A 13812-nucleotide genomic window follows, 5' to 3' on the forward strand; every position below is an offset into this window, starting at 1 on the left:
AGGTTTCCTTCCTCTCAGGCAACTGAGTTGGGAAAAACACCTGTTTCTTTGTAGTGACTGGGTGTGTTGATACACACCATCCAACGTGTAATTATTCACTTCACCATGCTCAAAGGGATATTCAATGTCTGTTTATTTTTACCCACCTAATAATAGGTGCCCTTCATTTTGAGGCATTGGAAAACCTTCCTGGTCTTTGTGGTTGAATCTGTACTTGAAATTCACTGCTCGACTGAGAGACCTTACAGATAATTGTATGTGTGGGGTACAGAGATTAGGTAGTTATTCAACAATCATGCTAAACACTATAATTGCACACAGAGTGAGTTCATGCAACTTATTATGTGACTTGTTAAGCACATTTTTACTCCTGAACTTTTTTAAGCTTGTCATAACAAATGGGTTGAATACACTAATTGACTCAAGACATTTAAGCTTTACACTTTACATTTTTTTATTAATTTGTCAATTTTGATCAACATAATTCCACTGACATGAGTTGTGTGTAGGCAAGTGACAAAAACATCTGAATCTAATCCATTTTAAATTCAGGCTGTAACACAACCAATTGTGGAAAAAGTCAAGGGGTGTGAATATTTTCTGATGGCACTGTAGCTACGCATTGACCTTTTTTGCTCTTTTAACTCATCACATATGCTGCTGCTACTGTTGATTTATTTAAATATTCTGGTTCCTAGTCACTTTACCCATACATACAGTTGAAGTCGGAAGTTTGACATACAACTTAGTAAAATGCATTTAAACTCAGTTTTTCACAATTCCTGACATTTAATCCTAGTAAAACGTCCCTGTTTTAGGTCAGTTAGGATCACCACTATATTTTAAGAATGTGAAATGTCAGCATAATAGTAGTGATTTATTTCAGTTTATTTCTTTCATCACATTCTCAGTGGGTCAGAAGTTTTACATACACTCAATTAGTATTGGTAGCATTGCCTTTAAATGGTTTAACTTGGGTCAAATGTTTTGGGTAGCCTTCCATAAGCTTCCCACAATAAGTTGGGTGAATTTTAGCCCATTCCTCCTGACAGTGCTGGTGTAACTGAGTCAGGTTTGTAGGCCTCCCTGTTCGCACATGCTTTTTCAGTTCTACCCGTGTATTTTCTATAGGATTGAGGTCAGGGCTTTGTGATGGCCACTCCAATACCTTGACTTTGTTGTCCTTAAGCCATTTTGCCACAACTTTGGAAGTATGCTTGGGGTCATTGTCCATTTGGAAGACCCATTAGCGACCAAGCTTTAACTTCCTGACTGATGTCTTGAGATGTTGCTTCAATATGTCCACATAATTTCCCCCCCTCATGATGCCATCTATTTTGTGAAGTGCACCATTCCCTCCTGCAGGAAAGCACCCCCACAACATGATGCTGCCACCCCCGTGCTTCACGGTTGGGATGGTGTTCTTCGGCTTGCAAGCCTCCCTCTTTTTCCTCCGATGGTCATTATGGCCAAACAGTTCTAGTTTTGTTTCATCAGACCAGAGGAAATTTTTCCAAAAAGTACGATCTTTGTCCCCATGTGCAGTTGCAAACCGTAGTCTGGCTTTTTATTGGCGGTTTTGGAGCTGTGGCTTCTTCCTTGCTGAGCGGCCTTTCAGGTTATGTCGATATAGATACTTTTGTACCGGTTTCCTCCAGCATCTTCATAAGCTCCTTTGCTGTTCCGGGATTGATTTGCACTTTTCGCACCAAAGTACTTTCAGCTCTGGAAGACAGAACGCGTCTCCTTCCTGAGCTGTATGACCGCTGAATGGTCCCATGTTGTTTCTACTTGCGTACTATTGTTTGTACAGATGAACGTGGTACCTTCAGATGTTTGGAAATTGCTCTCAAGTACGAACCAGACTTGTGGAGGGCTACAATTTTTCTTCTGAGGTCTTGGCTGATTTCTTTTGATTTTCCCATGATGTCAAGCAAAGAGGCACTGAGTTTGAAAGTAGGCCTTGAAATACATCCACATGTACACCTCCAATTGATTCAAATGATGTAAATTAGCCTATCAGAAGCTTCTATAGCCATGACATTATTTTCTGGAATTTTCCAAGCTGTTTAAAGGCACAGTCAACTTAGTGTAAGCACATTTCTGACCCACTGGAATTGTGATACTGAAATAATCTGTCTGTAAACAATTGTTGGAAAAATGTCTTGTCATGCACAAAATAGATGTCCTAACCAACTTGCCAAAACGATAGTTTAACAAGAAATTTGTGGAGTGGTTGAAAAACGAGTTTTAATGACTCCCGAAGTGCTTTTAACCGAAGTATATGTAGATTTCCGACATCAACTGTCTGTACATACTGTATCTACCTCAATTACCTACATCGACTCGGTACAGGTAGCTTGTGTGTGTGTGTGTGTGTATGTATATATATATATATATATATTATACCAAAGTTAACATTACTCTGAGTGTTATTTATTCCTCATGTTATCCTTTTTCTATTATTTTTCCAAATTTTCTCTGCTTTGTAGGGATGGGGCTGTAATTCAACATTTCACTATTAGCCTACACCTGTTGTTTATGAAGCATGTGACAAATACAATTCGATTGGATGTCAAGTGGGATGGCGCATCTACCTGCAACAGTGCGAACCCTCTTTTGATTGTGGTTAGCATACTTCAGTTGATTTGAAGTCAGGGTTTTAGCCCTGCAGTGGTTACACTGAGTTACACTTTGGTTATAATTTACTTTCATACATGATTTGAAGCTATCAAAATTAAAGGAATATATTATATCTTTGTGTTTATGATTATGATAACCTTCGGCAATTTGACTAATTCAACTATCTCATGAAAGTTCATACTTCAAAATCAAGGTGTTTATTTAATTTATTGAAATGACTGGAACTCTTACAGACAGGCTTTTAACCAGGTAGCAAAGACGACTGACTGAACGTGCCCCTCGTGCAGAACGTTGACGTTTTTCTCCATTCACCCTCCTCCTTCCACAGTCTGAGCACACACATATACAACCACCCGCAGTTAGTTTGACTGCCATCGGCTTGGTGCACCACGGTTCCGTTTCTTTTTCCTAGTGTAAAACCGCTGTAAATGACAGTGCGGCACTGCATTGGAGGCTCTGACTTAAAAGGGTTCATACATTTACACCTGGATACGGTTGCTCTCAGGACGACAGGGTGGAGACATCAGGACTGAGTCAGGTAGTTAGCCAGTTTAGCTAACGATAGCTAGTATATTTGGAGAAGTCGAGAAATGGCTAGCTAGCTATATTTTCTTTAGCTGGCTAGCTACAATAGCTACGTGTCCAGCTGTTTACGCAGCTAACTAGTAGCTGGGTGAAATTGCTTGCACATCATTAGCAAGCTGCTTAGATTGATGCATTGCTAATAGCTAGCTAACTACATGCATTGATTGTATAGACAAAAGAATCGAGATACAATAACGGATTTGCATTGCCAAGTAGTTGAAAGGCAATTTTATTCATGCACGTTTCCAAATCTACCTAGCTAGTAACGTTAACACCTCAACGTTACCAACTAGCTACCTAGGCTTAACTAGTTTACAGGTACATGCATTATTAATTTGCTCTTGTATTTAAGGCAAGTCAGATAAGAACAAACTCTTATTTTCTATGACGGCCTAGGAACAGCGGTTAACTGCCTTGTTCCGGGCAGAACGATAGATTTGTACCTTGTCAGCTCAGGGATTCGATCTTGCAACCTTTCAGTTACTGACCCAACGCTCTAACCACTGGGCTACCTGCCGCCATGAGTGCACCTATACCTTATAAGCTGTTTAGCTAGCTATGTAGTTTTTTGCACAACGTTAAATTGCCCACAAAAAATCGCGAACTTACGATAGCTTAGCACGCTAGTAACTGGCAGTGCGTTGTCACTGTGGCCGGTTAATTTGTGCACAGATTGTCGTTTTAATCAATACCTCTTCACTGATGTCAAACCAATGTCTCATTTTAAGACGTATAGGCACCTATAGGGTCAACCTCTACTGTTTCAAGTGGATTCGGACTTGACACAAGCCTGTCCTGTTCTGAGAGGTGAGTACATTTCATATGATTTCTGTAGCTGGATGATGATATGATCCACGTTATACTCTGGGGATTTGAAATGCAATTGCGTCCAAAATGTCCACTGAAAAGAAATGATGGCAATGAAGCAAATTGTGACGATTTTTCCACTACCTCCATCTCCAGTCTGGGGAGAGTCATTCATTTAAATATAACCTACTTTTTGGACTATACAGTGCCCCTAGAAAGCATACAGCCCCTTTTGGTTGTCTTATGGACCAGAATGATTTGACAATCAACTCTCCTCTTGGTCCTGTCCCCAGTTATTGGCAATGATAATCATACCAATAACATGATGCTACCATCGCATGCTTTAATATGTGGATAACATCAACAATTATGTTTGATTTCCCCAGACACTAGCTAAGTTCTCAATGCTGCCACAATATACTAGGCTACATTAGTGATACCATCGATACTTCCCTTAACAAGGAGGTGTAGCTAGTAAAAAAAAATATATATTTGTCACTTGGGCCGAATACAACAGGTGTAGTAGACCTTACAGTGAAATCCTTACTTACAAGCCCTTAACCAACAATGATTTAAGAAGTTAAGGAATTGTGTAAAGTATATATATTTTTTAGATAAGTAGGAAATAAAAGTAACAAGTAATTAAACAGCAGTAAAATAATAATAGTGAGGCTATATACAGGGGGTACCAGTACAGAGTCGATGTGCGGGGTCACCGGTTAGTTGAGGTAATATGTACATGTAGGTAGAGTTAAAGTGACTGCATAGAAAATAAACAGAGTAGCAGCAGCATGAAAGAGGTGTCTGAGTAGCCTTTGAGCTGTTCATGAATCTTATGGCTTGGGTGTAGAAGCTGTTAAGAAGCCTTTCTGGACCTAGACCTAGGTACAGTAGCAGAGAGAAGTCTGACTAGGGTGGCTGGCGTCTTTGACAATTTTTAGGGCCTTCTTCTGACACCGCCTGGTATAGAGGTCCTGGATGGCGGAAAGCTTGGCCCCAGTAATGTACTGGGCCGTACGCACTACCCTCTGTAGTGCCTTGCGGTCGGAGGCCGAGCAGTTGCCATACCAGGCTGTGATGCAACCAGTCGGGATTCTCTCGATGGTGCAGCTGTAGAACCTTTTGAGGATTTCAGGACCCATGCCAAATCTTTTCAGGCTTGTGAGGGGGAATAGGTTTTGTCGTGCCCTCTTCACGACTGTCTTAGTGTGTTTGGAACTTGAAACTATCAACCTGCCCCACTCAAGCCCCATCGATGAGAATGGGGGCGTGCTCGGTCCTCTTTTTCCTGTAGTCCACAATCACCTCCTTTGTCTTGATCACGTTGAGGGAGAGGTTGTTGTCCTGGCATCACACGGCCAGGTCTCTGACCTCCTCCCTATAGGTTGTCTCGTCGATGTCAGGCCTACCACTGTTGTCATTGGCAAACTTGATGATGGTGTTGGAGTCGTGCCTGGCCATGCAGTCATGAGTGAACAGGGAGTACAGGAGGGGACTGAGCACACACCCCTGAGGGGCCCCCGTGTTGAGGATCAGCGTGGTGGATGTTGTTACTAGAGGTCGACCGATTAATCGGAATGGCCGATTAATTAGGGCAGATTTCAAGTTTTCATAACATTCGGAAATCGGTATTTTTGGGTGCCGATTTTTATTTTATTTTTATACCTTTTATTTTACTAGGCAAGTCAGTTAAGAACACCTTATTTTCAATGACGGCCTAGGAGCGGTGGGTTAACTGCCTCGTTCAGGGGCAGAACGACAGATTTTCACCATGTCAGCTCGGGGGACAGTGCGTTGGACAGTTAACTAGTCCAACGCAATAACGACCTGCCTCTCTCTCGTTGCACTCCACAAGGAGACTGTCTGTTGCACGAATGCAGTAAGCCAAGGTAAGTTGCTAGCTAGCATTAAACTTATCTTATAAAAACAATCAATCGTAATCACTATTTTACTACTCATGGTTGATGATATTACTAGATATTATCTAGCGTGTCCTGCGTTGCATATAATCTGACTGAGCATATAAGTATCTAAGTATCTGACTGAGCAGTGGTAGGCAGAAGCAGGCGTGTAAACATTCATTCAAACAGCACTTTTGTGCGTTTTGCCAGCAGCTCTTCGTTGTGCGTCAAGCATTGCGCTGTTTATGACTTCAAGCCTATCAACTCCCGAGATGAGGCTGGTGTAACCGAAGTGAAATGGCTAGCTAGTTAGCGCGCGCTAATAGCGTTTCAAACGTCACTCGCTCTGAGCCTTCTAGTAGTTGTTCCCCTTGCTCTGCATGGGTAACGCTGCTTCGATGGTGGCTGTTATCAATGTGTTGTTAGTTCGAGCCCAGGGAGGAGCGAGGAGAGGGACGGAAGCTATACTGTTACACTGGCAATACTAAAGTGCCTGTAAGAACATCTAATAGTCAAAGGTTAATGAAATACAAATGGTATAGAGGGAAATAGTCCTATAATAACTACAACCTAAAACTTCTTACCTGGGAATATTGAAGACTCGTGTTAAGAGGAACCACCAGCTTTCACATGTTCTCATGTTCTGAGCAGGGAACTGAAACGTTAGCTTTCTTACATAGCACATATTGCACTTTTACTTTCTTCTTCAACACTTTGTTTTTGCATTATTTAAACCAAATTGAACATGTTTCATTATTGAGGCTAAATTGATTTTATTGATGTATTATATTAAGTTAAAATAAGTGTTCATTCAGTATTGTTGTAATTGTCATTATTACAACAACAACAAAAAAATAATGTCCGGTATCGGCGTTGACAAATCAAAATCGGTCGACCTCTAGTTGTTACTTAGCCTTACCACCTGGGGGTGGCCTGTCAGGAAGTCCAGGATCCAGTTGCAGAGGGAGGTGTTTAGTCCTAGGGTCCTTATCTTAGTGATGAGCTTTGAGGGCACTATGGTGTTGAACGCTGAGCTGTAGTCAATGAACAGCATTTGAATAGCGTTCTCACATAGGTGTTCCTTTTGTCCAGGTGGGAAAGGGTGTTGAGTGCTGTAGAGATTGCATCATCTGATGACCTGTTGCAAATTGCCTTGACCAGCCTTTCAAAGCACTTCATGGCAACAGATGTGTGTGCTATGGGTCGGTAGTCATTTAGGCAGGTTACCTTCGTGTTCTTGGGCACAGGTACTATGGTGGTCTGTTTGAAACATGTTAGTATTACAGACTCAGTCAGGGACAGGTTGAAAATGTCAGTGAAGACACTTGCCAGTTGGTCAGCACATGCTCGGAGTACACATTCTGGTAATCCGTCTGGCCTTGTGGCCGATGTGAATGTCTCACATCGGATGTGAATGTCTCACATCGGCCTCAGAGAGCGTGATCACACAGTCATCCGGAACAGCTGATGCTCTCATGCATGCTTCAGTTTTGCTTGCCTCGAAGCGAGCATAGAAGTAATTTAGCTCGTCTGGTAGGCTCGTGTCACTGGGCAGCTCACGGCTGTGCTTCCCTTTTGTAGTCTGTAATAGTTTGCAAGCCTTGCCACATCCGACGAGTATCGGCGCCGGTGTAGTACGATTTAATCTTAGTCCTGTATTGATGCTTTGCCTGTTTGATGGTTCGTCGGAGGGCATAGCGGTATTTCTTATAAGCTTTCTAATTAGCTTTAGAGTCCCGCACCTTGAAAGTGGCTGCTCTACCATTTAGCTCAGTGCAGATGTTGCCTGTAATCCATGGCTTCTGGTTGGGGTATGTACGTGTGGTCACTGTGGGGACGACGTAATCGATGCACTTATTGATGAAGCCAATGACAGATGTGGTGTACTCCTCAATGCCACCGGAAGAATCCTGGAACATATTCCAGTCTGTGCTAACAAAACAGTACTGTAGCTTAGCATCTGCTTCATCTGACCTCCTCCTTATTGACCGAGTCACTGGTGCTTCCTGCTTTAGTTTTTGTTTGTAAGCAGGAATCAGGAGGATAGAATTATGTTCAGATTTGCCAAATTAAGGCAGAGGGAGAGCTTTATACGCGTGCGTCTGTGTGTGGAGTAAAGTTGGTCTAGAGTTTGGCAAGCCTTGTATTCTCGCACAAGTTCATGAATTAGTGGCTATATATATATATATATATATATATATATATATATATATATATACTTTTTATTTAAAAAAAATCCTATATATTTTTCTGTTAAACTGTTTATAATTGGTTGCTCCTATTCTGCAAAAGGGGGAGTAATATGCTTGCGCTGGTTGGCTTTGACAGCAGTTAGCCTAAGTGTTGGACAGTGTAGAGCCCTTTGGTCATATGGTGATGCAGAAAAGATGCTTGCATGCTACATTTCAGTGTGCGTGTATGACCCAATCTTACACACACACACCTTGAATGCATGTGCTGGTTAGCAAGTTACATGCTGTTTGCCAGAGTGTGATTACCAGAGCTTGACAGTGAATTGTTGGACAGTGTAGAGCCCTTGGGTTTTCTGGTGATGCAGAAAAGGCTCACACACACAGAGGATATTTCAGTGTCTGTGTGAGGGACAGTGTGCATGTTGATTTGTCCCTCTTCAGTTGCATGACTTAGCAGATGAACAGTGCCTATTTAGCCTCTGGCCCCACTGGCATCCCCCACACAACCTTCATTTTAACCAGGACCAAACCTCTCATAATAGGTTACTCACAGTGATGAGGCTTGCAGTTCTTCCCTATGGTGTGGTTTTACCTTTCTAAACAGTTGTCTAAAAGACACAAGTTCCCACCTTTTTTTGTAGTCTTCCTAACAATATGTATTCCACAGACATAGCATTTGCAGGCTTGATTTTAGTTTTTAGCTTACAGCCATTTTTGTCAGATGAATATTATCTACAACAAAGAATGATACATGACAAAATGCTCTTTAGTTTTAACATGCGTATTATGGCTTCTATCAAGTCATAGATGCTCTGTGGATTTTCAGGGGAGAGAAGCAGGTGACATGACTGGAGCTGGGGCTGAGGATGACATCCCATTGGGTGAAAGGAAGACGGTCACAGACTTCTGCTACCTGCTGGACAAGTCCAAACAACTCTTCAATGGTCTAAGGTCAGTCTCTGTCTGTCTCTTGAGGTTTCTCTATTTGTGTTTTGATTTATGGCTGAGTCGTTTCTAAATGTTTACTTCTCAATGGAATACTCTTTAAGTTATGTGACATTCAATGCAGTAAGGTATATTTTTTTTATTTTTTAAAATACGTTAGGTTTGGGCACGGTTAACTGATCAATCCAATATCCGAACGGACGTTAGTATTAGATTACTTGAGTGAGTGTTCATCTTTGAAGAAAATAAATGGTAGGCCTATTTTAACATTTAAAAAGCTCTACATGGTAGGCCTATATTAACATTGAAAAAGTTCTACATGGTAGGCCTATTTTAACATTGAAAAAGTTCTACATGGTAGGCCTATTTTAACATTGAAAAAGCTCTACATGGTAGGCCTATATTAACATTGAAAAAGTTCTACATGGTAGGCCTATTTTAACATTGAAAAAGTTCTACATGGTAGGCCTATTTTAACATTGAAAAAGCTCTACATGGTAGGCCTATTTTAACATTGAAAAAGCTCTACATGGTAGGCCTATTTTAACATTGAAAAAGCTCTACATGGTAGGCCTATTTTAACATTGAAAAAGCTCTACATGGTAGGCCTATTTTAACATTGAAAAAGCTCTACATGGTAGGCCTATTTTAACATTGAAAAAGTTCTACATGGTAGGCCTATTTTAACATTGAAAAAGCTCTAAATGTAAATGATCCTTGTGACATTTTTACCTTCAAGGATATACCATGATATTTAAAATTCTTAATACACTGCTCAAAAAAATAAAGGGAACACTTAAACAACACAATGTAACTCCAAGTCAATCACACTTCTGTGAAATCAAACTGTCCACTTAGGAAGCAACACTGATTGACAATACATTTCACATGCTGTTGTGCAAATGGAATAGACAACAGGTGGAAATTATAGGCAATTAGCAAGACACCCCCAATAAAGGAGTGGTTCTGCAGGTGGTGACCACAGACCACTACTCAGTTCCTATGCTTCCTGGCTGATGTTTTGGTCACTTTTGAATGCTGGCGGTGCTTTCACTCTAGTGGTAGCATGAGACGGAGTCTACAACCCACACAAGTGGCTCAGGTAGTGCATCCAGGATGGCACATCAATGCGAGCTGTGGCAAGAAGGTTTGCTGTGTCTGTCAGCGTAGTGTCCAGAGCATGGAGGCGCTACCAGGAGACAGGCCAGTACATCAGGAGACGTGGAGGAGGCCGTAGGAGGGTAACAACCCAGCAGCAGGACCGCTACCTCCGCTTTTGTGCAAGGAGGAGCACTGCCAGAGCCCTGCAAAATGACCTCCAGCAGGCCACAAATGTGCATGTGTCTGCTCAAACGGTCAGAAACAGACTCCATGAGGGTGGTAATGAGGGCCTGACGTCCACAGGTGGGGGTTGTGCTTACAGCCCAACACTGTGCAGGATGTTTGGCATTTCCCAGAGAACACCAAGATTGGCAAATTCGCCACTGACGCCCTGTGATCTTCACAGATGAAAGCAGGTTTACACTGAGCACATGTGACAGACGTGACAGTCTGGAGACGCCGTGGAGAACGTTCTGCTGCCTGCAACATCCTCCAGCATGACTGGTTTGGCGGTGGGTCTGTCATGGTGTGGGGTGGCATTTCTTTGGGGGGCCGCACAGCCCTCCATGTCCTCTCCTAATGCAAGACAATGCTAGACCTCCTGTGGCTGGAGTGTGTCAGCAGTTCCTGCAAGTGGAAGGCATTGATGCTATGGACTGGTCCGCCCGTTCCCCAGACCTGAATCCAATTGAGCACATCTGGGACATCATGTCTCGCTCCATCCACCAATGCCACGTTGCACCACAGATTGTCCAGGAGTTGGCGGATGCTTTAGTCCAGGTCTGGGAGGAGATCCCTCAGGAGACCATCCGCCACCTCATCAGGAGCATGCCCAGGCGGTGTAGGGAGGTCATTACAGGCACGTGGAGGCCACACACACTACTGAGCCTAATTTTGACTTGTTTTAAGGACATTACATCAAAGTTGGATCAGCCTGTAGTGTGGTTTTCCACTTTAATTTTGAGTGTGACTCCAAATCTAGACCTCCATGGGTTGATAAATTTGATTTCCATTGATCATTTTTGTGTGATTTTTGTTGTCAACACATTCAACTATGTAAAGAAAAAAGTATTTAATAAGAATATTTTCATTCATTCAGATCTAGGATGTGTTATTTTAGTGTTCCCTTTATTTTCATTCATTCAGATCTAGGATGTGTTATTTTAGTGTTCCCTTTATTTTCATTCATTCAGATCTAGGATGTGTTATTTTAGTGTTCCCTTTATTTTCATTCATTCAGATCTAGGATGTGTTATTTTAGTGTTCCCTTTATTTTCATTCATTCAGATCTAGGATGTGTTATTTTAGTGTTCCCTTTATTTTCATTCATTCAGATCTAGGATGTGTTATTTTAGTGTTCCCTTTATTTTCATTCATTCAGATCTAGGATGTGTTATTTTAGTGTTCCCTTTATTTTCATTCATTCAGATCTAGGATGTGTTATTTTAGTGTTCCCTTTATTTTCATTCATTCAGATCTAGGATGTGTTATTTTAGTGTTCCCTTTATTTTCATTCATTCAGATCTAGGATGTGTTATTTTAGTGTTCCCTTTATTTTCATTCATTCAGATCTAGGATGTGTTATTTTAGTGTTCCCTTTATTTTCATTCATTCAGATCTAGGATGTGTTATTTTAGTGTTCCCTTTATTTTCATTCATTCAGATCTAGGATGTGTTATTTTAGTGTTCCCTTTATTTTCATTCATTCAGATCTAGGATGTGTTATTTTAGTGTTCCCTTTATTTTCATTCATTCAGATCTAGGATGTGTTATTTTAGTGTTCCCTTTATTTTCATTCATTCAGATCTAGGATGTGTTATTTTAGTGTTCCCTTTATTTTCATTCATTCAGATCTAGGATGTGTTATTTTAGTGTTCCCTTTATTTTCATTCATTCAGATCTAGGATGTGTTATTTTAGTGTTCCCTTTATTTTCATTCATTCAGATCTAGGATGTGTTATTTTAGTGTTCCCTTTATTTTCATTCATTCAGATCTAGGATGTGTTATTTTAGTGTTCCCTTTATTTTCATTCATTCAGATCTAGGATGTTATTTTAGTGTTCCCTTTATTCTTTTGAGCAGTGTATAATAAAATAAACTTTTGGATTTAGTTTTTATAACATGAGCTTCTTCTGTGCATTTAGCCATGCAGTCTTGTCTGGAGACCGAGACTTCTCTTGTCAATAACCAGGTTTCCATCCAACCTTTTTTTGCAAGTAAAGAATGTCACGCCAGGCCTGATGGAAACAGATCATTTGTGGGTAAACTTTCCAAATGTCGACAAAACAAAATTGTAGACAAGGTGGGATCATGTTTTTGTTGGGGAAATAGATTATGCTACAATTGAGGTGGAAATGCTTTTATATGCAAAGATTGACATAACCATCACGGCGAAGTAAGCATCGTGTTACTGCAAGTTATGTTGTGTGGTCCTCCCACTGCGACTTGGAAAAGCATGAACAGTTATTTGGCTACAGACAAAATAAGTTGTGAACAACTTCACAGGGTGGTGAAAGTGCACAGTGATGAGCTTGGTGCTCCTTTCCAAACTATTGAGGTGGTGGTGAAATGATGATCGGTGCTTAGCTGCCAATTGAGAAGTAAAAATGATCCTGCTCTTATCCATAATCTCGTCATGTACCGTCTGCACTGTATCTGCAAGTGGTTGGCTGGAGCTCAAGTACCAAGATCAGCATGGGCACATTTGCTGTTTATGGCAGACTTTTTGTGTCAAAATCATTAACAGCGATAAAAAATCAAATGGAAACAACTTTCTTTTTTTCGATAAAGTAAACGTTATACGATTAAGTGCTTTTTATGTGCACCAGGTCAGTTTAGTTGAAACACACCTCTGGTAGGACATTTTTTATTGCAGATTTTAGAATATTCGCATTAAAATCTGTCATATTGCTGTTAGCCAAAACTACCAGATTAAATCAGTCTTTCCCATTTACCTCTGCCATGTGCATTTGCTTCGTTTTGATTTGTTGAACAATATTTATTTAAAAAAATGTTTTGCATTTCGGATATCCGAAAACATGATATTATTTAAATAGTAAAATGTCAGATGCCAATCCCTCACCTGCACACGTTTCATTTAGTAAATGGCTCGTAGACTTGAAATGATCAGTGTTGAAAATAAGGTCCACACTCTTAGAATTAAGGTGAATAAAAATATGAAGCTGCATTACACCATTTCTTTGTATCAACCCCAATTTGAAGAGTGGCACCATGTGATTTCTAATGTGGCACTTTGTCTCTTTTGCCAACCCTTACTGTTGGCTTAAGATGTTTTCTTTTCAATACATCACATACACAGAATACACGCATGCAATCACGCATACATTAAAATAGAAAAATATTCATGTCAGACCATGTGTTCGCCATATCCCATGTGGCCAACGGGTTGTGTTTGAGTTAATCAGTCATTTCTCGTCTATTTTTAGTCTGGGTATGTCAGTAGCTGCAGGCCTCCCTTCGCTCTATCTCTCCTCGCTCTCGCTCGCTCGCTCGCTCTCTCTCTCTGTCTCCCTCCCTTCGCTCTCTCTCTCTGTCTCCCTCCCTTCGCTCTCTCTCTCTGTCTCCCTCCCTTCGCTCTCTCTCTCTGTCTCCCTCCCTTCGCTCTCTCTCTCTGTCTC

At 41.1% G+C, this 13812-nt stretch overlaps 1 protein-coding gene across 2 annotated transcripts in view; it reads left to right on the forward strand.

The window, feature by feature from the left end:
• The first annotated feature begins 2937 nt into the window (after nucleotides 1–2937).
• The window catches only part of scai (suppressor of cancer cell invasion), a 43269-nt gene continuing 32394 nt past the window's right edge, over nucleotides 2938–13812 (forward strand). Inside the window, exons 1-3 of one of the 2 annotated variants that reach the window (XM_020457974.2) lie at nucleotides 2938–3181; nucleotides 3957–4035; nucleotides 8955–9079. In XM_020457974.2, the coding sequence (XP_020313563.1) occupies nucleotides 8973–9079 (107 nt within the window). In that variant the 5' untranslated portion in view covers nucleotides 2938–3181; nucleotides 3957–4035; nucleotides 8955–8972. The remainder of the gene's footprint in view (nucleotides 3182–3956; nucleotides 4036–8954; nucleotides 9080–13812) is intronic. The other variant, XM_020457972.2, reaches the window with a different exon arrangement.

The sequence above is a fragment of the Oncorhynchus kisutch genome, linkage group LG23 (assembly GCF_002021735.2).
Source record: "Oncorhynchus kisutch isolate 150728-3 linkage group LG23, Okis_V2, whole genome shotgun sequence".
In the NCBI taxonomy this organism is placed as follows: Eukaryota; Metazoa; Chordata; class Actinopteri; order Salmoniformes; family Salmonidae; genus Oncorhynchus; species Oncorhynchus kisutch.